The sequence below is a fragment of the Mus musculus genome, chromosome 8, assembly GCF_000001635.26.
Source record: "Mus musculus strain C57BL/6J chromosome 8, GRCm38.p6 C57BL/6J".
NCBI lineage: Eukaryota > Metazoa > Chordata > Mammalia > Rodentia > Muridae > Mus > Mus musculus.
The window spans coordinates 71,382,006-71,405,176 of record NC_000074.6 but is presented as its reverse complement, the minus strand read 5'-3'; the positions used below and the strand labels follow the sequence as shown (position 1 = coordinate 71,405,176).

The window sequence follows — 23,171 nt, the reverse complement described above, 5'->3', positions numbered from 1 at the left end:
TGATCCAGTGCTTCCCAATGCGGGCCCTGCTAACCTAGAACTGGCCTCCTCATGTCTCAGCCGCCTGTATCAAGGTGAGCCCAACTCCCACCCACTGCCATTTTGTTTTCTATAAATGGAGAAGGTGGACAGGTTGAACCTCTGGTCTGACCTGGGGCTGGGGGGTTCCTGGGTTTCCCTTCCTCTTCTAGGGCGCACACCCTATGTCCCCATCCTTGCCTAGGACATCAGGGTTCCAAACCCTAGGCAGTGATTGCTCATGGCGAGACCACATGGCTACACAAGTTCAATCAGATCAGGATACTGAGATTGGGGGTGACAGGTGTCATCAGAACCCACTTCCCACTTGGAGCTGGGACTTTTGTGTATCTAGGAGGTCCCAAATATGACAGCCATACCAGTTCCACTTTCAATAGATCTTCCCTGTTTCTGGAGGACTTTCTGGATAAAAGAACATCTGGAGTGGGTTCTGTAGGATGAAGAGGAGTTTGGAAAGCGCAGTGAACACCAGCCTGTGGGTTACTCGGATACAGCTGAGCCTGAAGCCATACACCACTGCTTTGTTTAGTGCCTGTTTTCTGTGACATTAATAACAGGTCTCAGTGAGCCCAAAGTGACACCAAGGGTGGGCTCAGGGACCTCAGATTTTTATTCCGGTGACAAAAATAGTCCCAGGAAGAATGAATTTACAGTGGACAGAGTGGGATTGAGCATGGGCCAATAATAGTGTGCCTGCGCTCTCCTCATAGGAGGGTGCGGAGATGTCACATGTCATAGTTCACACAGTGGCTTCCTCTTCTCCAGCCTCCTCGTCCTCCTCCAGCAGGCTGTAGCTCGCGTGGGTCTGGCAGGGTCTTTGCAGCGGGTGGGCCAGCAACTTGGCCATGCAATTGTGCAGCTCCAGGGCAGGACCAGCAAGTGCTACCTCATACTTGTAGCTGGCGCCCTTGGTGTCCAGGCTACCCATGAAGGCAAACATGTCCTGTGGAGGCAGTGCGGACTGGTTAGGGTGATCATCAGTGTGGGAGGCACTGCGGGCTGTTCAGGATGATCATTAGTCCTTACAGGCCCTCCCTGTCCCTGGAGGCCTTCCCAGAGGAAGTGACATCTAGAGTGGCCACAAACTATTGCAGTCAGCAACAGTTCCCAGCATTCTATAAGCGCAGTGTGTGGCTTGGAGGCAGCTCAGTGGACACAAAACTACCTCAGAAAGCTCAATGCAGCAGGGCACATTTAAGCCAGAGGCACTCCCAATGCAGGATGGAAGGATCCTGAAGCCAGAGACCAACCAGGGCAGCTGGGGTACAACCAGAGACCCTGCTTCAAGCCAGAGCCAGAAGGGAGGCCAAGGGCAGCTCCCCACAGGAGGACTCTTCTCTGGGTTGGTGTTTCTGTAACCCAGGCTAGCCTCTTGTGTATCAGTTTCCCCTGAGACTGAAACAGTCCATCCTGGAGGAAAGCCCCTGAAGCAGGAAGGTAAACAGCTCCAAACAGCTTCCCAAGTCCCTAAAACTGAGCAGATGCACTAGGCTCCTCCCTGTGCAAACACTGTGAGACCAAACCAGATGGGACACCCTCATATCACAATCCCAGCCTCCGCCTTTCAGGTGTTTCCCTCAAGGTGAAGGGCTAGAGTCAGTGTGTGCACCTGCCTGGGCTTAGTAGGTGTGGAGGTCAGAGTACAGTCTTTGGGAGTCAGTCCCCTCCTCCCATCATGCCAGTCCTGGTTTTAAACTCAGGTCCTCAGCTTGTCTGCAAGTGCCTTTATCTGACCCATGCCTCAGTCATGTAAACTCGACTTCACAGACTTTCGATCCCTCCTACTCAAGATCACACAGCAAGTTCATAGGTGAAGAGACAACTTGGGAGGGGTTGAGAGGGGAGGATACAGCTGGGGAATGTCAGGAATAGGGCGGAGTGCTAGGGATGGTGTGGCGGGGCTGAGCCTGCTCCCTGGGCTGCCAGAGCAGCGGCCTCCCAAGTCCCAATCACCAGCTCAAAGTGGAAATGTAGGGAATGGTTAATGACTGAAGGACTGGATCAATGGCAGGGAGAGGCAGGCCCAAGTCAGATGTCCCGAGATGTCCCCTCCATTCTCTGTGGTGACATCTCACCTTCCAGCTCATATCCTCTTCCTTCTCCTCAGTGCCATTGTGGATATAAACGATGTCGAAGAAGAAGTAGGGACACTGGAACATCTTCTGCAGTGAATGAGAGGTAGGTGGGTGAGTTCTCTCCACAGCCTCTGCAATCCTGACCCTTTGGTGTCTAACCACTGCCCTCCCTTCCCTCCAGGCTCACCTTCATGGGCTCAGTCAGGGAAAACTGGGGCTGGCAGGGTGGGCGGCTGTAGACCAGGATGGTGCGCACAACATAGGGGGGTGGGATGGTTTGCACATTCTCTGTGACTGGCAGCTCGGTCTTCTGCTGGCTACAGAATGGGGAGGGCTCGGTACCCAGCTGCAATCCACCCTGACCCAGACCCCCCCTCCCAGCAGCTAGAGCTGCGGACGTGAGGGTCTGTATGTGACTTAGTGCCCCCATCTCAGCCAAGTGCCTCAGGCCCAGATCCTAGGGGCGCTACATGTTAAATAGAAGCCAGGGCGGGGGAAATGGGGCTGCAGGAGCCTGCAGCCAAGCCTGGAGACCTGAGCTGTGAGGGCAGGAAGCAGGAGCAGGGGGTTCTCACAAATGACCCCTGACCTCCACACATGCATCATGACACACGCACAGGAAATGCACAATGAAAAGTATTCTCAAAAGAAAAAGAAATTCAAGGGGCAGGAGAGATGGCTCAGTGGTTAAGAGCACTTGGCTGCTCTTCTAGAGGTGAGTTCAAATCCCAGCAACCACATGGTGGCTCACAACCATCTGTAATGGGATCTGATGTCCTCTTCTGGTGTGTCTGAGACAGCGACAGTGTACTTACGTAAAATAAATAAATAAATAAATAAATCTCCTTTTTGTTTTGTTTTTTTTTTTCCCAAGATAGGGTTTCTCTGTGTAGCCCTGGCTGTCCTGGAACTCACTCTGTAGACCAGGCTGGCCTCGAACTCAGAAATTCACCACCTCTGCCTCTCAAGTGCTGGGATTAAAGGCATGCGCCACCACTGCCCAGCAATAAAACAAATCTTTAAAAAAACAAAAACAAGAGCTGGAGAGATGGCTTCAGTGGGTAAGAACATTGACTGTTCTTCTGAACATCCTGAGTTCAAATCCCAGCAACCACATGATGGCTCACAACCATTGGTAATAAGATCTGATGCCCTCTTCTGGAGTGTCTGAAGACAGCTACAGTGTACTTACATATAATGAATAAATAAATCTTTAAAAAAAAAAAAAAAAAACCAAATTCAAGCTTCCCTGCTAGACATGTTGAAGTCTTGCCCCCTGGGTGGCCTTAGGCAGCTGTCAGCACCTTGGTGGGGAAGGGACCCAGGGCCATGCCCACTGTGGGTGGATGGGCACTCACATGAGGCTGAAGAGGCCTTCCAAATCTGGGAGGATGTTAAGGACAAGGTGCTGGCTTGGAGGCAGGGGATTCCCTGACCTAGACCTGGGAAGATGGTGGGCACCTCTGAATACAGGCCTCTGAGTACAGGTGAGGTGTGACCTCACCCCAACCTGCACCTCTCTAAGCCTGCTTCCTTTCACACACCACAATGTGGGATGCTGGCCTTAGCCCCCTGGAGGCCCTCTGGGGTTCCACTGTCCTGCCACATCTCTGTTTTTTTTTTTTTTTTTTTTTTTTTTTTTTTTGGTTTTTCGAGACAGGGTTTCTCTGTATAGCCCTGGCTGTCCTGGACCTCATTTTGTAGACCAGGCTGGCCTGGAACTCAGAAATCCTCCTGCCTCTGCCTCCCGAGTGCTGGGATTAAAGGTGTGCGCCACCACGCCTGGCCCACATCTCTGCTTTCTTAACTCAGATGGTCAGGGTATGGAGGAGGGATCCTGCATGTTAGGGCCAACAGGATGAAAGGCATTCGTGTGACTTTTCAGGCAAACATCACCATTAAGAGGGTGCACTGGCTCACCAGTGGCATGCTCCCTGAGTGCATCTGCTACATGTTCAGTCACACTAGCTGACACCTGTCCCACCAACCACACAGGATGCCAGCGACAGAGCCTGGTTCTGGTTGGCTTTGGGCTTTGGCATCCTTGTATATAACAGGCAGCATTCTGTTGTTGCTGCTGATTTTGTTTTTGAAAGAGTCTAGATTTGTAGCTAAGGCTGGCTTGGAACTTCTAACCCTCTTGCCTCAGCTCTGGGCTGACACTCCTGTACCCCAGCACCTCCCTGTGGTGGGTTTTGAATGTGACTCCACCTAGAATGCCACACATGGAATACTCCATTTGTGATCCCAGTTTGCTGGGACTTGGGCTCAGTCACTAGAGCACTTGCTCAGCACGCATGTAGCTACTCAGTGTGCTCAACACACCCTCATGCCAACACTGTAGGAGGTGGAAGCAGACAGACCAGAGGCTCAAGGCCATTCATCCTTAGTTACACTGTGAACTCAAGACCAGCCTCAGCTACAGGAGAAATAATCTCAAAAATATATTAATTACATATTTGATGTCGGGTGGTGGCACATGACTTTAACCCCAGCACTTGGAAGGCAGAGGCAAGTTGAGCTCTGTGAATTTGAAGCTAGCCTGGTCCAGGGTAAGTTCCAAGACAGCTGTATAATGAGAGAGATCCTATCTCAATCAATAAATATTGAAAATGAAAGAATTGGGCTGGAGAGATGGCTCAGCGGTAAGAGCATTGACTGCTCTTCCAGAGGTCCTGAGTTCAATTCCCAGCAACCACATGGTGGCTCACAACCATCTGTAATGGGATCTGGGGCCTTCTTCTGGTGTCTCTGAACAGCGTACTCATCATATATATAAAAAAATAAATAAATAAAATCTTTAAAAAAAAAATGAAAGAATTATAGGGCAGTGCTAGAGACATGGCTCAGTGGCTAAGAACACTGACTGCTCTTCCACAGTCCTGAGTTCAATTCTCAGCAACCATATGAAGGTTCACAACCATCTATACTTGGACCTGATGACTCTGGTACATATATGCAGATATAGCACTCATAAACATGAGAGAGAGGCAGGGGAAGGGGAGACAGGGAGGAGAGGCGGGGGGGGGAAAGGGGGGAGGTGGAAGAAGGGAGAGAGGCGAGTTGGAGGGGGGAGTTGAAGGCATGGTTCTGAAGCTCTGTAGTGTTACTCTCAAGGAAAACACTGATTCCCGGGTTTGTATTTTTTGGGGATTGGCTGCACAACTTGGGCTGTGTGTTGCAGGGATCCCACAGTACTACTGAGGCCCCACTGCATCGTCACTGAAGTAGGGCTGGGGACAGTGACAAGGATACTGAAGGTGGAGCAGGACGCCGTCTCCAGGTCATACAGGCAGCTGCAGAGCTCACGTGGGTCAGAGGTCAGGCCAGACAGCTATGGGAAAGTCAAGACTTTGGTGCTGGGTCCCAGTCCTGAGGTCCACCAGAGTCCCTGTGTTCCCCCCCACCCCCCTTACCCAGGCGGAGTCGTCATTCACTACAACCAGTGCAAATTCGTGGCTCTTGTCAATCTTGTGCTTTGTGCGAACAAACATCTCAACCATCTTCTGAGACACATTCAGGGCGTTTGTCCTAGAGCTGAGAGGGAGGTCAGATGACAGAGGTCAGATAATATCAGCAGGGTGCCGAAAGCCAGGTGTGACAGTGTTGGTTGCCAACTAGACAACATCTGGCATTAACTAAAACCCAAGTGGCTGGGCACACCTGTGAGGGATTTTTTTTTTTTTCTTTTTCTTTTTCTTTTTCGAGACAGGGTTTCTCTGTGTAGCCCTGGCTGTCCTGAAACTCACTTTGTAGACCAGGCTGGCCTTGAACTCAGAGATCCACCTGCCTCTGCCTCCCAAGTGCTGGGATTAAAGGCGTGCGCCACCACTGCCCAGAGGGATTTTTTTCTTAATTAAATCATTTGAAGTGGGAAGATGCACTTTTAGCCCAGATCTCTGATGTGGGTAGAATCCACCTTTACCCTGGGCCCTCTGCCTGCAGCCTAGGTGAAGGACATGAGAGAAGGGACACTTTGCTTGCTTGCCCTTGCTCTGCTCTATTTAGCAAGTTTGCTCCTTCACTGGCATCAGAGCCTACTTCTTCATGATTATGGTGCCTGCTAAGGAGAAGCTGAGACATCCAGTCTCATGGACTGAACAACTGCTGGACTGTTGGGTCTTCCGCTGGCAGACAGTCATTGGAGGACCAGCTGCACCACAGCCTGAGAGCCACTCTAATATGTCTCACTCATATATAGAACACCAATATACACCAGGTTAGCCTCAAACTCACTGTGTAGTGTAGGCTAGCCTCAAACACACTCTAGAGCACAAGCTGCATTGCAAAGGTGGACCCTGAACTCCTGATGCCTCCATCTCTGCCTCCATCAGCGCTATAATGGCAAGTGTGTGCCACTGGCTCCTGAGCCAAGGCCAGTCCAGATGTAACACCTGATACCCCAGGCTGCCAGGGGTACACACAAAGCTTCACGAGCTAGACAGTGGCCTAGCCCATCACCTTGAGGCCAGCTAGGGTTGGCTCCTAAGAGTGTCATACATATGGACACAGCCTTGGAAGTGTCAGTGTCACGAACACCTGAATCCTACTGGGTGGAGGAATGACCCTATGCATTCTGAGCTGCCTATGTCCAAACTCAATGCCACAGTACCCATTAAAGGACTCCAGCTTTGGCACAGACATCTCCTCCGAAAGATCCAGACAGATGATCTGAAACATAAAGAGAAGAAAGAGAGTACAGGACCAAACCAGACTACAGCCATTACAGTTATTACAGATTGGGTGGGTCCTAGCCAGCAGAGCTCAAAAAGGGCTCAGGGGTGGAGCCTCTGCCTAGAATGGAGGGGGAATGGCTATAGCACAAATGGAAGTCCAGGTGCCACAAAATAAAAATAAATAAATAAATAAATAAATAAATAAATAAATAAATAAAAACAAGAATCTAAATTCAGTGACGTTTAAGCTACCAAGTGTGTGATGTTCATGGAACCTATAGAAAACTGAGGCAGCAATTTAGAGGAGTGGCCTGTCTGAGGGTCTCCATCCCCTACATCTCCAGCCAAGACCCTCACATACCACCTTCTCTGGACAGTTGACCCTTGGTGTTCGAATCTGGACCTCAGATGCTGATGCTGGTACTTGCCAGGGCTTAGGCCCGGCTCCTGGGACACTGGCTGCCCCGCCATCTGCAGTGGCTGCCTCACCCTCGCCCTCGCTGCGGCTGCCCACACTGGCTTGAGCTCCCAGGGCCCGGTCCTCAGCCCCCTCTGGATTGGATCGAGTGTGAGGCCTGGGCTCTGATATCGTCTCCTCTCCTTCTTCTTCCTCCTCTTCCTCCTCCTCCGTGGGGCTGTTCGCCTCTGCCACCTCCATGGTTCCCGAGTGGTTAGATGAAGGGGGGATAGTGGAAGCCAGGATCCTGCCTTAAGAGTTTGTAAAGACAATGGTTACTAGGAAGACAGAAGATGGGCACGAGCCCCTTACGCACAGGAGTCTCTGAGGGCTACAGAATGCTACCATAAGACAGTGTGTCCAGAAACCACCCTCAGGTGAAGTAAGTTTTTTCGTTTTCTTTTTTGTTTGTGACAGCTCCATGTGGCCCAGGCTGCACTCTAACTCTAAAACTATACGGCTTATAATGGCCGGGTACTTCTGTATTCACCTTCCAAGTGCCGGAGTACACCGCCGCACATAGTTTAGGTGGTGCTAGGGACGGATACCCAGGGCCTCATGCAAGCTAGGCAAACTCTTTACCAACTGAGCCACAAGCACTGTTCCAACTGAACTGCTGTTCATCCTTAGCTTTCCGCTGTTTACACAGGACGAACACCCCAGTTGCCTGGTCACTGGGTATTCGACCCATTAAGGCCTCCAGTGGCTCCCACACCTGGGAGACTTGGTTTGTGGAGCCGAAAAGATACAGTTGAAGTTTCCCAAAACTACTTTTCCCCTGAGGCGGCGCCGGTCCGGTCCCTAGGGAAACACAGGAAGCCCAAGTGACCCTGCGATGGATGCGCGGTTTTAGGGGTGGCATCTCGGGACCTCGAATCCCCCACCCCTAAGTCCTCAAGAAGAACGAACCTGGAGCTACAGCAATCCGGGTCGAAGTTAGACCACGGCGACACAAAGCTCACGCGCGTTCACAGTGCCGCAGGTTCCACTCTGTAGCCTGGGCACCGCGGCCAGTCAATCAGGACTCTAGGAAGCCGCCATCTTCCTGGCCGGAAGTTTGTGCGGCGCTGCCGAGACACCTTCTGGGAAATGTAGTTCAGTGGCCCTCGGGACATGGAAGCTGATAGGCTGAGGCGTTCTGGGGGTGTGGCTTGGAGTGGCTGGAATGGGGCTGAAGATGGGTAATACTGGGAGTGGGTGTGATCTGTGGTGGATAGAAGCAAAATTGGGCGTAATTTGTAGTTCCGGTTTAATCACGCTATGGTTCTCAAGGCTTCTGCTGAAATAGGACAGAAGCCTGAGCTGGGCGGGGCCGTTTGATGATTGACGGGGTAGGACTTGGCTTGGACTTGCCAAAGGCCTTCTCAGTTACTTATGTAACTTAGGTTGGCATTCATTCACTAGTACCTTGATGAGGACTGGTGGTGCACACCTGTCATCCCAACACTCCAGAGACCCGGAGACGAAGATCGGGCGTTTAGACCAGGCTGGGCTAAATGAGACGCTGTATAAAAACTAAAATGTAAAGAAAAAGTAAAGAAGGCAGCAGACACACTGTGGACAAGCTTATTGTTGCCAGTGCCTCCAACCGCCTGATGCAGCAGTTCAGACTCATTGAAGAGAAACGTTGTGGGCTACTGAGCAGGTGCAGGCTCTTGCCACCAATCCTGAGGGGCCTGAGTTCGATCTCGGAGACAAGTAGGACCACCACAGACAAAGATGAGTAAAGCAAAGTAATGAAAAATAAAAGCTGTGCAAATGCTGAAGCCAACTCCTACAGTTTTGGTTTTTTTTTGGTTTTAGAAACACACACACACACACACACACACACACACACACACACACACACACACAAAGACCTTCACATTAGAGCGAGTCCTGGTGAACAGGGGACACAAAAAATCCAAAATGAAAATGGAAGGTTTGGCCTCGGGTAAGGGGATACTGATATCTTTAGAGCGGGACAAAGGTCCTGGTCCTCCATCCTCCTCCCGTTCTGGAGGAAGCCGGCATCCTGGAGAAGGAAACGAAACAATAACTGTCCATGTGATCAGGGTAGGGGGGCTTCCTGTTTCCCAGCCCCTCCCGGGCCACTTTTGGCTATCGCAGCCTCAGTAGCCAGTGGCCAGAATGGCTTGAGATATGCCCTGGATCTCAGGCCTTTCCCAAGGTGCTCTGGAGAAGCAGAGAAGAGCGCAGCAGGGTCAACCCCCAGGGTGAGGGAGTTTGATGCTAAGAGCCGTAGGAAGAAAGAGGATTTTAGGGTCCCTACCCAATGCTTCTATGGGGGGTGGGGCACAGATAAGAGAAACGCCTTCAGACAGCTGAGGGGAGAAGAATGCCCAGTAGAGATGGGGGATGGGGGAGTAAGGAACAAGTAGATAGTTAGTGGGCACTATTGGAGAGGTATATGAATATTTAAATGTGTCAATCGGAGTAGACACCCCAAAAATCCTACAGGAAACAAAAAAACAAAAAACAAGGATTCTAAGGTGACGAAGGCAAGAACTGAAAGCAGACTGTAGTGACAGAGGCAATGAGTGCCCGGGCCACACGGCCCCGAAGCCGTCGAGGGAGGCATCCTCTGCCTGTAAGTGTGCCCCTCTTCCTGCCACACTCAGTCCCATGGATCCTGGGAACCCAGGCCTGCTAGGCTCAGAGCCCGTGGTGGTGTAGGGGAGTCCTCCACAGGTGGAGCTGGATATGATGGCCAAGAGACTGTGTGTGTGTGTTGGGGGGAAACGGGGTTCATTCACAGGGGGAGCTAGACCCTGTAGCTGAGAGCTCAGAGGAAGTAGATGCCAACAATGGACGCTTCGAGACTAAACCTGAGCTGCATCAGGAATACCTTGGTCCTGGCCTTCAGAGCCCAAGGAACTGGTAGGATGCATTTAGTATGTACCCTATATTCTAGCCCAACACCCCAACACCCCCCCTGCACAAAGCTGCCTCCTGCCACTCACCTGCCCATTGCCTCTGCTGCCTGCCTCTCTCCTCTTCCTGTTTATCCTCCAGCCATGCCGCTCATTCCCTACTCTACCTTCCTAGCGACCCTAGGGTTAGCCCTCCAGGTCTCTTCTGAGCCTCAGGTGGCTGGGGTTCCCCCACTATCTTCACAGGATCAAGGAGGGTTGTGATGTGGGATCCCATGCGGTTCTATCCTTGAGCCCAGAAGAACAGTGCGAGCCTGAGGTGGAAGCCCACCAGGTCCTGCAAGAAGCCCCCCTGGATAGTGGCCCTGCTGAGATATCAGTACCCAGTGTGTATGAGACCTTGCAGTGCAGGCTGAGCTCCCTTGAGGCAGTTGTAGCTGCCTTGCGCCACCACTCGCTAAGCTTTCCAAAGTCAGTGGAAGCAGAAGACAGAGACCAGGGGGCTCCGGGGCCCTTTGGTGATGAGAAAGAAGACGCAGGACCTGGACAGCAGGAGGCTGCTCGCCTCATAGAGAGGAACGCCTGGCTGCGGCTAGCCCTGTGCAACCGGGAGGATGAGCTGGCATGCACTCAGGCTTCACTGCAGGACGCCCAGGCAGAGAAGGAGACTCTGCAGAGACAGGTAAGCTGGTGACTGGGGAAGAGGCAGATCCAGCCTTGGGAGCAGACACACTGATGTGGAACAGTGACAGATGTGCCAAGGAAGTGACCAACAGAGACAGCACAGTGAGAGGGAGAGCAAGGAAGACAGGCAGGCTGCACCCCATGATCTTAACACTCAGGAAGTCCAAGAGGGACAGTCTCCACTCAGGTGAGCCCTGGCTAAGACCAACTTTGTTCTCAGCTGTAGACTGAGTCCAAGGCTAGCCTGGATTACAGACCCTACCTATGTCAGTTGCACTACACACACACACAAACACACACACTAATCCTGTCTTGGGGGGTGTTTTTTATTTTTCGTTTTTTCGGATACAGAATTTCTCTGTGTAACAGAGCCCTGGCTGTCCTGAACTTACTAGGGTAGACTAGGGTGGCCTCAAAATCACAGAGATCCACCTGCCTCTGCTTTCCCAGTGCTGGGATTAAAGGTGTGAGCTATGCCAGACTTATTTTAGGGTTTCTATTGCTGTAATAAAACACCTCAACCAAAAGCAACTGGGGAGGAAGAGATTTATTTCATCTTAAGACTCTCAGGCCACACTCCATCACTGAGGGAAGCTCGGGCAGGAACCTCAAGGCATGGAGGGATGCTGCTTACTGGCTTGCTCCCTATGGCTTGCTCAGCCTGCTTTCTTATAGAACCAGGACCAACAGCCCAGGGATGGCACCACCCACAATGGGCTGGCCCCTCCCTCCCCATCAATTGTCAATCAGAAAAGTGTCCACAGGTCCATTTCGGGGAGCATTTTCTCAATTGTGGTCCCTCTTCCAAAATGATTCCAGTTGATGTCAAGTTCACACGAACCACCACAGATCCTGAGATCACTGTGGCTGGAACAGAGTGGGAGAGATGAAGGCGCGTGGGGGAAGGCCACAGTATGCAGGGTGTTGAAAGCTAGTGTGCTCTGGTGTGTGGTGGATTCTGAGGGGAACTGACCTGCTGCAGGCGTTCACTTGTGCCATCTGATGACTGTGAGCGGAACAGTCTGGCGGTGGACCATAATCCTGAAGGTGGAGGAGGGGTGAAGTGGCCCGGGGCGTTTAGTGGAGGTGACCAGAAACCTACAGATTATGGGTGATGTTAAACCCAGATATGGTGGGACAAGCCTGTAATGATAAGGACTTCAGAGGCTCAGATGAGAGGATCACAGTTTAACACTAGCTTTGACGAGATAGGCAAATGTCTCAAAACAAAACTAGGACAAGTAGGGATACAGAATCCTCCAGTCAGGGCTGTGGGCGTGACTGGGGGGGGTAGAGTGACAGCCTAGAATCCTCCAATGAGGGGCTAGGGGCGTGGCTTAGCACAGCTTTCAGAGACTTCTCACAACAACAAAAATGAATTCTCCTGAATGTAGTGGGCACACTTGAAATCTCAACTACTTGGGAGGCTGAAGTGGGGGGTGGCTTCAGTTGGGGAGGTATAAATGACTAAAAATTTAGAAAGGAATAAAGTGGAGAGGGCTGGAGAGTTGTCTCAGCAGTTAAGAGCACTGGCTGCTCTTCCAGAAGACCCAGGTTTGATTCAAAGAATCCAAGTGGCATCTCACAACTGACTCTAGTTCTAAGGGACCTGACACCCTCACACAGACACACATGCAGGGAAAATGCCAATGTATATAAATAAAAAAATTAATCTTAAAAATATAAAAAACGTGGTGATCGTCCTGTGTCCCCCATCACCTTGCCAGTAGCTACACTCCCCTAGTTAGGCCTCTGTGGCAGCTGGGGACCGTTCCAGGCCACATTGACGGGGCTGCTGTTGCTGTAGAGAATTGGTTGAATATGTGAAGCCATGGCCTGATCCCCTATCACTGGCAGGTACAGGAGCTGGAGGATTCCCTGATGCAGATGGAGGCCTCCCCACCTACCCCCATCCTCAGAGCAGGGCGTAGAAACAGCAACTCCAGTACTTCTGGGGCAGAAAGGAGACCCTGGGTACCTCAGGTAAGCCTAAAGTCTTCTGAGTCCAAGTCATGATGTTCCCAGCATTCCCAGTGTGAGTGGTAACCGTCAGTTTGTGCTTTATGGGATGCCATAATATTGTGTGACAAAAAGTTTTCCTGGGGAAACACTACACACATCAACTGACCACAGATGGGGAGCCTGTGGCACATCAAAATATGGACACCACCAATGTCCAATTTGGTGAACCAATGAGTTTTATTGGGGTTACAAATAGGACTAAGGCTATATATTATGGGTATGAATATGGGTACATATAGGATTGTAGTTACATATAGGTTGATGGGCAGAATGATTCAAAGACAGCTGCATCACCAAAGCCTGAGTGACAGCGTGACAGCATGAGTGACAGTGTGAATGATAGCGTGAGTGATAACTCACAAAAGCTGGGGACATAGAGCTCACTACAAAGCCTGCAGGTTGGAGATTGTTCCTTCTTAGTGACTCTGGTCTCACCCTTCTTCAGACAGCTGGTCTGGTCTCAAGGTCTTCTTTGCACACTTGTTTGTTCTCTCATCTCAGAGGGACTTTCCTTACTCTGGCAGGGAGGGGCCTAGTCCATCTGTTTAGTTTCTCAGACTTTCTGAAACTAGAGTTGTTTACCTTCCTGCTTCAGGAGCAAATCTGCAGGATGGAATGTCTCTATCTGGGAGGAAACTGTCCATACAACCTGTAGTATCTGAAAGAACTAAACAGGACTTGGAAACATGGCTCGATGGTTAGGGGTGCTAGCTGTTCTCATAGAGTACTCAGGTTCAGTTCTCTGTACCCACATGGCAGCTCACAATCATCTGCAACTCTTCATTCCAGGAGATCTGATGCCTTCTTCAGGGCTCCACAGGCACCAGGCATGCACATACACAGGCAAACACCCATACACAGAAGATTAAAAGAAAAAAAGCTTAAATCACCAGTTTGGTAGCTCAAAGCAGTCACCCCCTAGTCATTCTAACCACTTAAGAAGCGGAGACGTGACTAGTAAGAAAAAATAAAATCATTGGTGAGATGCTTCAGCTTTTTGGAGCACTCAACCCCCTGGATCCCACAAAGTAAAAAGAGAGAACTGACTCCAGTGTGCTATCCCCTGACACCCATTCACATACCATGGTGCGCACGCACGCACGCACGCACGCATACATCCCACATATGTATACCAACACTCCCCAAAGCAAAGATGCAGCTGTACCTTAGTGGTGAAACAGATGGGTAACATGATCCAAGGCCCTGGTTCCACCCCCAGCCCTGCAAAAAAAAAGGGGGAGAAAAACACCTCTGGGGCTTTGATGTCAGGTAAATCAAGTCATGTCTTCCTGGCAGGACTCTTCCATGGCTCACCCCTTTCTCCAACGCCTCCGGAGTGACTCCAGCACCCAGAGCTTTGGGTGCCTTTCCACACAGCATCCAGCCCCAGAGACGTACCTCATGGAAGACCAGATGGGGCAGCTCCAGGGGTGAGCAGCTGAGTTACAGCTGCTGAGCTTTTAAAGATACCATTACTCTTGCCACTGGGTTGTGGTGGGGAGGGGGGAAAACCAGCCCTGGGTGATTGGAGCCTCACTCACCTTCCCTGTTGCCCACCTTTGGAGGCAGGAGCATTGAGAAGTTGAAGTGCTTCAACCGTCTTCTTCTGGCTGTGCTCCAGGGCTACAAGGGCCGTTGTGAGAGCCTCAGCATTAAGCTGGCCAAGCGGGAAGCCGAGGCCACAGCCCTGCGCCTGGCTCTGCAGTATAGGTGCGTGCCTGCTCCCAGTGATGGTGGTGGCTGAGGGTGGCATGGTGTTGCATGCCAGGATGGTACAGAGGGACACACAACCTTCAGAGGGTGCATTGCCTCACCATGACATGTTACTCTGACCCATAAAGAATGAGTGGTGGCGCATGCCTTTAATCCCAGCACTTGGAAGGCAGAGACAGGCAGATTTCTGAGTTCGAGGTCAGCCTGGTCCACAGAGTTAGTTCCAGGACAGCCAGGGCTACACAGAGAAACCCTGTCTCGAAAACCAAAAATAAATAAATAAATAAATAAATAAAAGAACAAGTGGTGGGAGGTGTCTTTTGTGGATTGTTGTATATTATTTGAGACAGGGTCTCACTGTGTAGCCCAGACTGGCCTGGAACTCACAGAGATCTGCCTGCCTCTGCCTGGGTTGGGGCTGAGTACTGAAACATTTAGATCCTATCCCACAGTGAGGACTGTGAGGAGGTGTATGAGGTGCTGCTAGCTCTGAAGATGGCTGGCCTAGGAACTGGAGTTGGAACTACCAAGGGTGACCTGCAGGCTGCTGAGAAGGAGGCCTCTAGGCTGCTGATGAAGAAGGAAGCAACCATGGAGGTAGAGACACCCCAGCCCAGGTACCTATAGGGGGCACAAGAGTTGCTGGTCTATGAGAGTGACTGGGGCATGTCCCAGAGACTGCTGTACAAAGGGCTTTGGTGTCAGGGGCATTGGACACTGCCCAGCATTGGCTCTGAGCTGTCTAACCATGTTTGGCTGACACAAGGTCTGACTGGAGTAGGTTACTCAGTGGCACCAGGTACGCTAATTGTCTTTGATCTTAGTACTCAGGAGACAGAGTTAGAGTAGTTCCAGGCTAGCCCACACAGTGTGATTCTGTTTGAAATAAATACAACACCAAATACACACATTCGCAAAGCATCAAGTGCCGTGGACCCTGGTTTTAGTCTCTAAAACTGGGTTTAAAAAAAATCAGTGACGTTTATTAAGTTTATTAGGTTATTGTTAAGTTTTGGCTCATGACTTCAGAGGTGTCAATTCATCATAGCAGGCAGGAAGTAAAGAGGAGGGGTACAGGAAGTGGCCAGGGCTTCACATAGCCCCAAAGGAAAGTGGCACTGATGACAGGCAATCTGTAAACCTGGCAAGGTTATCAATGCACTTCTAAGGAGTGTCCATGGCAATGACTGTAAGCTCCTGGTTTTGTCTCTGCACAGAGAGTCTTCACTGCCAATGCAGCCTTGGTGTCCAGCATGAGCTGGGCACACCTCAGAAGTGAATTCAAACTCCCCTAGTGACATAGTTACTACTATCAAGGCTCACCACCTTGCAGCGTACTGAAGGCGACCTCTGGTATTGAATTCCTGACACTCCTGCCTCCATCTCCTGAGAGCTGGGATGTTAACATGGTGCCAGGCATGGAACCCCATGCATGCTAGGCAAGCTCTGTGGACTGAGTTACAATCACTCTACTGGCTGAGCCCCAGTACCTGCCATATTATAATACTGGAAGATTGTTCACTGGGTGTAGGTTGTGCTATGGATGCTCTTGGTAGGCCCTAGGTGGCATAAAACTGTGGTTCCTAAGAGCTATGTGTTGGGAACAGCTGGTCTACCTCCTGTCTCTTATAGCTCAGAGGGCAGTGGTGTGGACAAGCCTACACCAGAGGAACTGGCCTCTCAGCTCCATGGCTATGTCCAGCATCTCCGGGAACGCTGGGCTCTGGTGAAGATCCCCGAAGAACTTGGCCCTGTCACTGCACCCAAGGCCACTATGCCCCATGCAGAAGCAACAGTGCAGGCCATTCTGGAGATACAACCTGGCCCCACCTTGCCCCATCTGGAGAAGTCTCAGATCCAGCAGGACCTAGCAGCTACTCGGGTAGGAACATGCTGAGATGGTCACGACAAATCCTTGATGATGTCATTGGAGCCCAGAGGCAAGCAGGGTATCCCTTAGGTGGGGAGCTGGTTTCTTGTATGAAGGAGAACTGGAAGTGAAGTTTTGAGGACTGCATAGGAGTTTGTCCTCCTGATTAGGTTTTCCATAAGATTCTATAAGTTCCCTTTGGTTGCTATGATGAAATAAATCTCTGACAGGAACAATTTCAGGAAGGAAGGTTTGTTCCTGCTTGGCTGACAGTTCCAGGGTGTGGTCTGTCATGGCAGGAAGTCATGACTGCCAGAGCCTGAGGCGGCTATCACATTGCCTCTGTAGTTAGGAAGCAAAGAGAGATGCATGCTTCAGCTCACTTCTTATTCAGCCCAACACCACAGCCCAGGGGATATGGGTGTCTTATTCAGTCCAGCACCACAGCCTAGGGGATATGGGTGTCTTCACCTATGTTAGCCTAGTTCAGATACTCCCTCATAGGCATTATCCACAGGGTTGGAGAGATTTTAGATCCTGTGAGGTTGGTAATCAAGATTAGCTGCTTTCCCAACATTCTCCTCCTGTGGCAGATGTTGGGCTGCAGCCAGGGTGGCTCAGTAGTGCAGCTTTTGCCAGCACAAGTGAGCACAAGAGGAACATGAGCTCCACGGTGAGACCAGGTCCCAAGCATGTATAATAAAGATGCAAGAACTGGGCAGTACTCAAGTGGGCAGGCTGCTCTAGCAGAGGATCCAGGTTCAGATGCCAGCACCCACGTGACGGCAGCTCCCGAGGCTCTGTCGCACTCCTCCGGCCTCTTCCAGCACTGCACTCATGTTGCAAACCCACATATATAGGCTCTCTGTAACCCTGGCTGCCTGGACTGCACTATGTAGATATAGCTGGTCTTGAAGTCACAGAGATTCACCTGCCTCTGCCTCCAGTGCTGGGAGTACGACCTGCAACATTCTCCCTTTCATAAATTAAAAAAAAAAAAAAAAAAAAAAAAAAAAAAAAGGTGAGGCCTGAGAAATTCTAGAAGCTTCTACAAACGTTATTTGTCCTCTGTAGCTTTTACAAGAGGGAGGCCATGACCCTGGTGAGAGGTTTTGCCAGGCCTCTGGGGGGGTACTTGCGAAGGCCTTGGTTTCCCCAGCAGCTGACTCTAGCTCTCCTCTGCTCCCTAGGACAGGCTGGCTGATCTGGTGCTGAGGCTGCAGCTAACACAACGAGAGAAGCGTGGGTTGGAGCTGCGGGAGGCTGCACTGCGGGCCCAGGGCCCTGCCCACCAGCTACTCCTGCAGCAGCTTCGCTGGGAGCGGGCTCACTTTGCGGGTGATGGCAGCAGTGGAGGCAGTAGCGAGGACCCAAGCAGCGAGGAGGAGGCTGGGGAGGACAGACAGCAGCACTACCAGGTATGGCTCCTGCCATCATGGTGTCTGTGAGTTTCTGCTATCCTGCCCAAAGAACGGGTTGGCAAGGTACTTCAGGCCGAGCCTGCCCAGTTCAATTCCAGGGGTGCAGGGTAGTGCTCAAGCCATGGCTTAGCGGGTAATAGCCCTGGCTGCTTCTGCTGAGGATGCAGGTTCGATTCCCAGTCTCACTCGATGTTCACCACCATCACTCCGGCTCTAGAAGATCTGATGCCCTGTTCTGACTTCTGTGGGCACTACACACACATGCTCACACGCTTGCAAACACCCATACACAGAGAATAAAAATAAATAAATCTTTAAAAGTAACAAAAAATATTTAAAAGCCAGTATTTAGAAGTCAGGAGAGAAGGATTACTGGAAATTTTGGGGCTCCTCAACAGAGCTGGAGAGTTAGGCTTCCTTTGAGGGTTCTTAGCTGCATTAATAAAATGTAGCCAACAGAAGCTCAGTTTATTAGAATTTGAAAGGAGAACCCCAGGCCAGGCAAGCTAAAGGGAGGAGGGTTATGGGGGACATGGAGGTCAGCCCAAGGTGAAGGACACTTTAATTAGTGAGCTAAAGTCACTGAGGGGCTTAAAGTGATGATCTAGTAACACCCAAAGGAAAAAGAAAACAGCCCAGAAAGGCGAAGACCCCATTTCTTATGGTGACACTGGCATGTGTCTCATTCTTTACTCAAAGAGTGAAAACAGGACCAATACCTACAAGTTGTCTTCTAACCTCCACGTGCAACGGCAACCCATGCGTCCATGCACACACAACATTAAATAAATGGCCAGGCAATGGTGGCACAGGCCTTTATGCCACCACTCAGGAGGCAGAGGCAGGCAGATCTCTGAATTTGAGCCCAGCCTGGTCTACAGAGCGAGTTCCAGGACAGCCAGGACCATACAAAGAGATCCCATGTCAAAAACAAAACAAAACAAAACAAAACAAAACAAAACAAAACAAAACAAAACAAAAAAAACCTAAACTAAGTTCTAGCTGGGATCTGGGCACCTTCCATATCCATCTGGAGGTGAGTACTGCACGTTCACTCCTGTCCCCCTCCTTTAGGGCCCTCTTGCCCTCCTGGATGGTCAGATGGGCAAAGTGTGGGACTCTGAGAATGTGTCCCAGGAACTGTCAGCGTCCTTGGCCCGGTGAGTGTTAGGGCCCTTTGTGTGTATGTATGCATAAGAGAGTGTGGTTGGGAGCATTGTATACAGCAGACACCAAAGTGTGGGCCGGTGTGCAGATGTGGGAGGCTTGGGACAGGGTCCTGAGATGGCCTCTCTCACACCCTTGCAGGGCAATAGACCTGCGGGCACAGCTGCAGTCCCTGCGGCAGCAGCTGGAACAGGTGACTCAGAAGGGCCGAACCAGACGTGTTCAGAGTGCCGAGCTGTCCAGAGAACTGTGCAAGGCTCACAGGTGGGACTCAGCATGGCGCTCCCTTCTAAGAGAAGCAGCGGGCAAGCCCACTGCTATTGGCTTTTGTCCAGCTAGGTTCTGTCCTAGCTCAGCCAGGCATCTCCCACCTCTCCTGCTTTCAGTGCTCTGGCCTTGGCCTTCAGAGGAGCCCACCGGAAGCAGGAAGAGCAACGCCTGAAGTTGGAGCAGCAGGTGGCTCGGTTGCAGGCTCAGCAGGCAGAAGAGCTGGCAGTGCTGACAGCCACCGCTAGGGCCCTGGGGAAGCCTGGGGCACCCCAGCCAGCCCAGACTTTCCTGTAGGGCCCGGACCACGTTTGCTTGTGACACAGAGGTGGCTGGAGTGTCACAGTGTCCTGTGGTGGGCGGAGAGGTGGTCCAACAACTAAGAGCAGGGTCTCCAATTGCGGGCACTTGAGTTTAATTGCCAGCCTCAGCAGCCATGGCGCCTGTGACTCCGGGTCAAGGAGATCTGGCACCCCCTTCTGGCCTCTGCAGGCTCTGTACTAATGTTCCCTCACACATGTAATTAGACAAAGTAACTTACAAACCTGTCCTTTGTCCCTGGCACCTGGAGCGTCTCTTCAAGAGGGGACTGAGGTGGGACGGGCTTAGCTTAAGGGTGTGGCAGGGAGGCTTGTTCCCAGGGAGAGGAACCCCAGGCTGCTTTAGAACCAGCATTTACAGGAAGTAGAGGGCTGGTGGTTGCTCAGCAGTAGGGCACCTGCTGAGATTGTTTGAAGCCCTCAGAGCTGTCTCTGTGTGCTCCCAACAGCCTGCACTAAGGAGGCCTGCATTGGTCCCAGCCCTTATAGAACATGTGGGAGTCTTCTGCAGAATACATGGAGTGGGGTGGGGGGAAACAAAGGCCTTGGTGGGTGGAGTATAGGCCTAGCACGCACAGGGCCCTGAGTTCCAAACCCAGTGACATATACACCTGGAAGTCTGTGGCTGCCTGTGATGCCAGCACTCAGAGCCTAAGGCTATCCCTGACTACACAGTGTGTTTAAGGCCAGCCTGGACTTCTTGAGACAGTATCAGAGAAAGAAGTTAATGAGGGGCTGGAGACAAGGCTCAGTGGTTAGGAGCACTGGCTCTCTTGCAGAGGGCCTGGGATCCATTTCCAGCACCCAACGTGGCAGCTCACAACTGTCTGTAACTCCAGTTCCAGGGGTCCAGTACCCTTTTCTGGCTTCTGTGGACATCAGGTAGACACATTACATGGACACAAATGCAGACAAAACACACCTAAATATAAAAACAAAATGAATGAATGAGAAAAGTGTAACCAGAGAGATGGCTGACTGGGCAAGGGTGCTTATTGCGGAGTGACAATTTGAGGTCTGCATTCAATTCCCAGCTCCCACATAAAGGTGGAATGAGGATGGACGCCACAAAGTTGTCCTCTGACATCCACAATATCACCCGTTGTTACTGTTGTTAAATTGAGAGTCAGAGGAGATACCTCAGCAGTTAAGAGCACTTACTGCTCTAGAGGAGGACCAGAGTCCAGTTCCCAGCACCCATAGTAGCTCACAGCCACCTGTAATTCCAGCTCTAGGGGATCTGATGCTTCTGGCCGCCTAGGACGCCCACACACAGATACACATGATTGAAAATGGTAAGAATAAAACTTAATGTACTGCTATGGTAGAGAGCTCTGAGTGGGGACAACTGGAGCAACACTCAAGAGGGTTCCTGAGGGGAGAGAGAGAGCATGTGAGAGAGCACAGTGTGCGTGTGTGTGTGTGTGTGTGTGTGTGTGTGTGTGTGTCTGTGTGACTGTGTGTACTAGCAGCAGCTGACCAAGTAGTGTATGGCCACACCCCTTGCTTGAGTAGGGGTTGGGCTGCGGTTCAGTTGTCCCCTCCTGGCTGAAACCGTAGAGCAGGACTAGCCTGCAGGCCACACCTGTGCAGGTGTTCTGAACAGCTGTCCTTCCTGGGGAGTGGGTGTGTGGAGGGCTGCCTCAGTGCCTCAGGCAGCAAGAGCCAGATCCTGGGGCTGAAGACCTATGTTTGTCCCATACTCTGGGGGCTTTGAGGGATTAGGACAGAGAGGCAGATTACCTTGCTGGTGTGTGGGGCCTGGGGGGTGGAAGAGGATTGCTTCCTTCTTTCACGCCCTACAAGTCTCCAGGGTCCCTATCATGCAGTGCCCAGAATCGAATTCAGGCAAGCACCTTTGCCCTTCTAGCCGGCCCAAGCCATTTTAACCTTTAGCCAGCAGATCGGTTTTTTTGGTCAGCCAAGGTCACCTGCTGGGGGTGGGAGCCGTGCAGGGCTGATTCCCAGGCAGCCCCGACAGTATCTGGCAGTTCCCACGGGCGTCCCAGCAGCAGATGGGCCCAGTGTCTTTGTCCCTAGGTCCTCCACAACCACAAGGTCAAATGTCACCTCGGGGCCACGGGCAGGGGTTATGGGGGCGGGGTGAGGCGGTTGGGTCCCAAAGGTTAGGGGGCCAAGAGTGGCAGCGCCACTGGGACAGGGCTATACCCCTCTGAAACTATCTCTTCCCTTTGGGCCCCTCACTGAGACTAGTCTCCCAAAATCCTTGTTTATTTGAACTTCTGTGACTCAGCCCCCTCTTCCAGAGCCTTTCTTCCTCCTAAGCCCTCTCTCTGGCCCTCTGGCCCTTAACCCTTTCAACCCTCTCCTGAGATACTGGCACCAAGGACTCGAGAATAGTCCAATCTAGGACTGTTCTCATCCCAAACAACCAACTATGACTCCTAAACTGATTTATCTTCTGGGTCACCCAGGATTTGTCACCACTAAAGCAGGGTCGATTCTAATCAGATTCCTGGGAAGTCCTTGCTCCAGTCTGATTCTAGTTCTTCCTGATTTCTGTATTTGTATTTTCACAAGGTATCCAGGTGGATTCTTCTAGGTACCCAACAGCACAGGGCTGGGTGTACATGGCTAGCGGAAACCTGAACCTCAGTTCCTTTAAGTCCCCTTATGTGAGGGCTCATCTTGTGGGATGATTTTCACAAGGCACAGAAGGGAGGGCACCTTGTCCAGGTTGGCCGCGTTCTCTGGTGTGTCTATACTGGACCCAGGCCTGCATAGGAGGCAGAACAGGCCTGGCCGTCAGAACTCTGACTCAGGGGTGAAAGGTCACCCCAAGAGGGACTTTTCCCTCTGTTAAACGTTAACAGACCTAGAGTCAGGCCTCAATCCCATCTAGGCCTCAAATGTGAAGGGAGCTTAATAAATCCGTGCCCTGGGGGGTCCTGCATACAAAGGGTGCTTAATAAATGCTTGCTCCAGTAGAATTGGAGGGGGCAGGGGCGTGGCGGCAGCTGGGAGGCTCTAGGCGTGGGGGGCTGGACGGGAGGGGGGCTAGACATCTGTGGCCCAGCCGGTCACCAGGCCAAACCCTTTCTGTGAAGAAGAAGAAAAAAAAAAAAAGGAAAGGAAATGAAGAGAGACCCGGACAACAGCCCGGGACTGGCACGCCTTCCGGCCGGAGAGGCGACTGACGCCCAGCCTCTCCCACCCTTGAAGCCTGAAAGGAGAGAGGGGGACCCCTTGACCTAACAGCGCGGACGCCCACCCCCAGACTCCGGACACCAGGTGTTCACCGGAGCGGAGCGCGAGGCGGAGGCGGAGGCGGGGGCGGGCCGCGGAGACTTTGGGGAGGAGGGGGCCGCTCCAGCTGGCAGCCGCGCAGAGCAAAGCGGGGCGCGCGCCTGAGCGGCGGGGGCGTGCCCCCTGCAGATGTCCCCGGGGGGCGCGGCTGCCGGGAGCCGCGCGGAGCTCCCCGATGCCCCGACAGGACTCGCAGGGGTTAAGGCTGCGCGGCCGCGTGGGGGAGGGTCAGCTGCGCGCCCCGCCCCGCCCTCTCGCCGGCCCACGGCTCCGGGCGGCGCGCGGCTACCCCATGCCCTTATAAGGGCGGCCGTCGCCGG

At 51.9% G+C, this 23,171-nt stretch overlaps 2 protein-coding genes across 8 annotated transcripts; one reads left to right on the top strand and one right to left on the bottom strand.

Moving 5' to 3' along the window:
• Positions 1-404: 404 nt before the first annotated feature.
• On the bottom strand, positions 405-9,012 carry Babam1 (BRISC and BRCA1 A complex member 1). Of its 4 annotated transcripts, XM_017312947.2 has the most exons (10): positions 8,655-9,012; positions 8,157-8,451; positions 7,152-7,498; positions 6,727-6,785; positions 5,531-5,651; positions 5,370-5,448; positions 3,473-3,497; positions 2,302-2,431; positions 2,115-2,201; positions 626-982 (listed from the first exon to the last, which is right to left on the bottom strand). In XM_017312947.2, the coding sequence occupies exons 3-10, from the start codon at positions 7,446-7,448 to the stop codon at positions 779-781; spliced, it is 1,002 nt and encodes a 333-aa protein (XP_017168436.1). In that variant the 5' UTR covers positions 7,449-7,498; positions 8,157-8,451; positions 8,655-9,012; the 3' UTR covers positions 626-778. The 4 variants fall into 4 exon arrangements, with proteins under 4 accessions (NP_080912.2, XP_017168436.1, XP_017168437.1 ...); NM_026636.2 differs by lacking the exon at positions 8,655-9,012 and having other exon boundaries at positions 405-982; positions 8,157-8,322; XM_017312948.2 differs by lacking the exon at positions 8,655-9,012 and having other exon boundaries at positions 7,152-7,494; positions 8,157-8,336.
• Positions 9,013-9,342: 330 nt separating this feature from the next.
• On the top strand, positions 9,343-20,903 carry Ushbp1 (USH1 protein network component harmonin binding protein 1). 4 transcript variants are annotated; one of them, XR_003947258.1, is made up of 13 exons: positions 9,343-9,463; positions 9,708-9,837; positions 10,006-10,127; positions 10,367-10,802; positions 12,662-12,787; positions 14,123-14,256; positions 14,396-14,536; positions 14,992-15,136; positions 16,172-16,421; positions 17,600-17,827; positions 18,905-18,990; positions 19,139-19,261; positions 19,384-19,812. XR_003947258.1 is itself a non-coding variant. In XM_006509656.4 (13 exons), the coding sequence occupies exons 2-13, from the start codon at positions 9,784-9,786 to the stop codon at positions 19,559-19,561; spliced, it is 2,037 nt and encodes a 678-aa protein (XP_006509719.1). In that variant the 5' UTR covers positions 9,344-9,463; positions 9,708-9,783; the 3' UTR covers positions 19,562-19,812. The 4 variants fall into 4 exon arrangements, 3 of the variants coding, with proteins under 3 accessions (XP_006509719.1, XP_006509720.1, NP_852083.2); XM_006509656.4 differs by having other exon boundaries at positions 9,344-9,463; positions 12,668-12,787; positions 14,992-15,156; NM_181418.3 differs by having other exon boundaries at positions 9,376-9,463; positions 14,992-15,156; positions 19,384-20,903.
• The last annotated feature ends 2,268 nt before the right edge of the window (positions 20,904-23,171 follow it).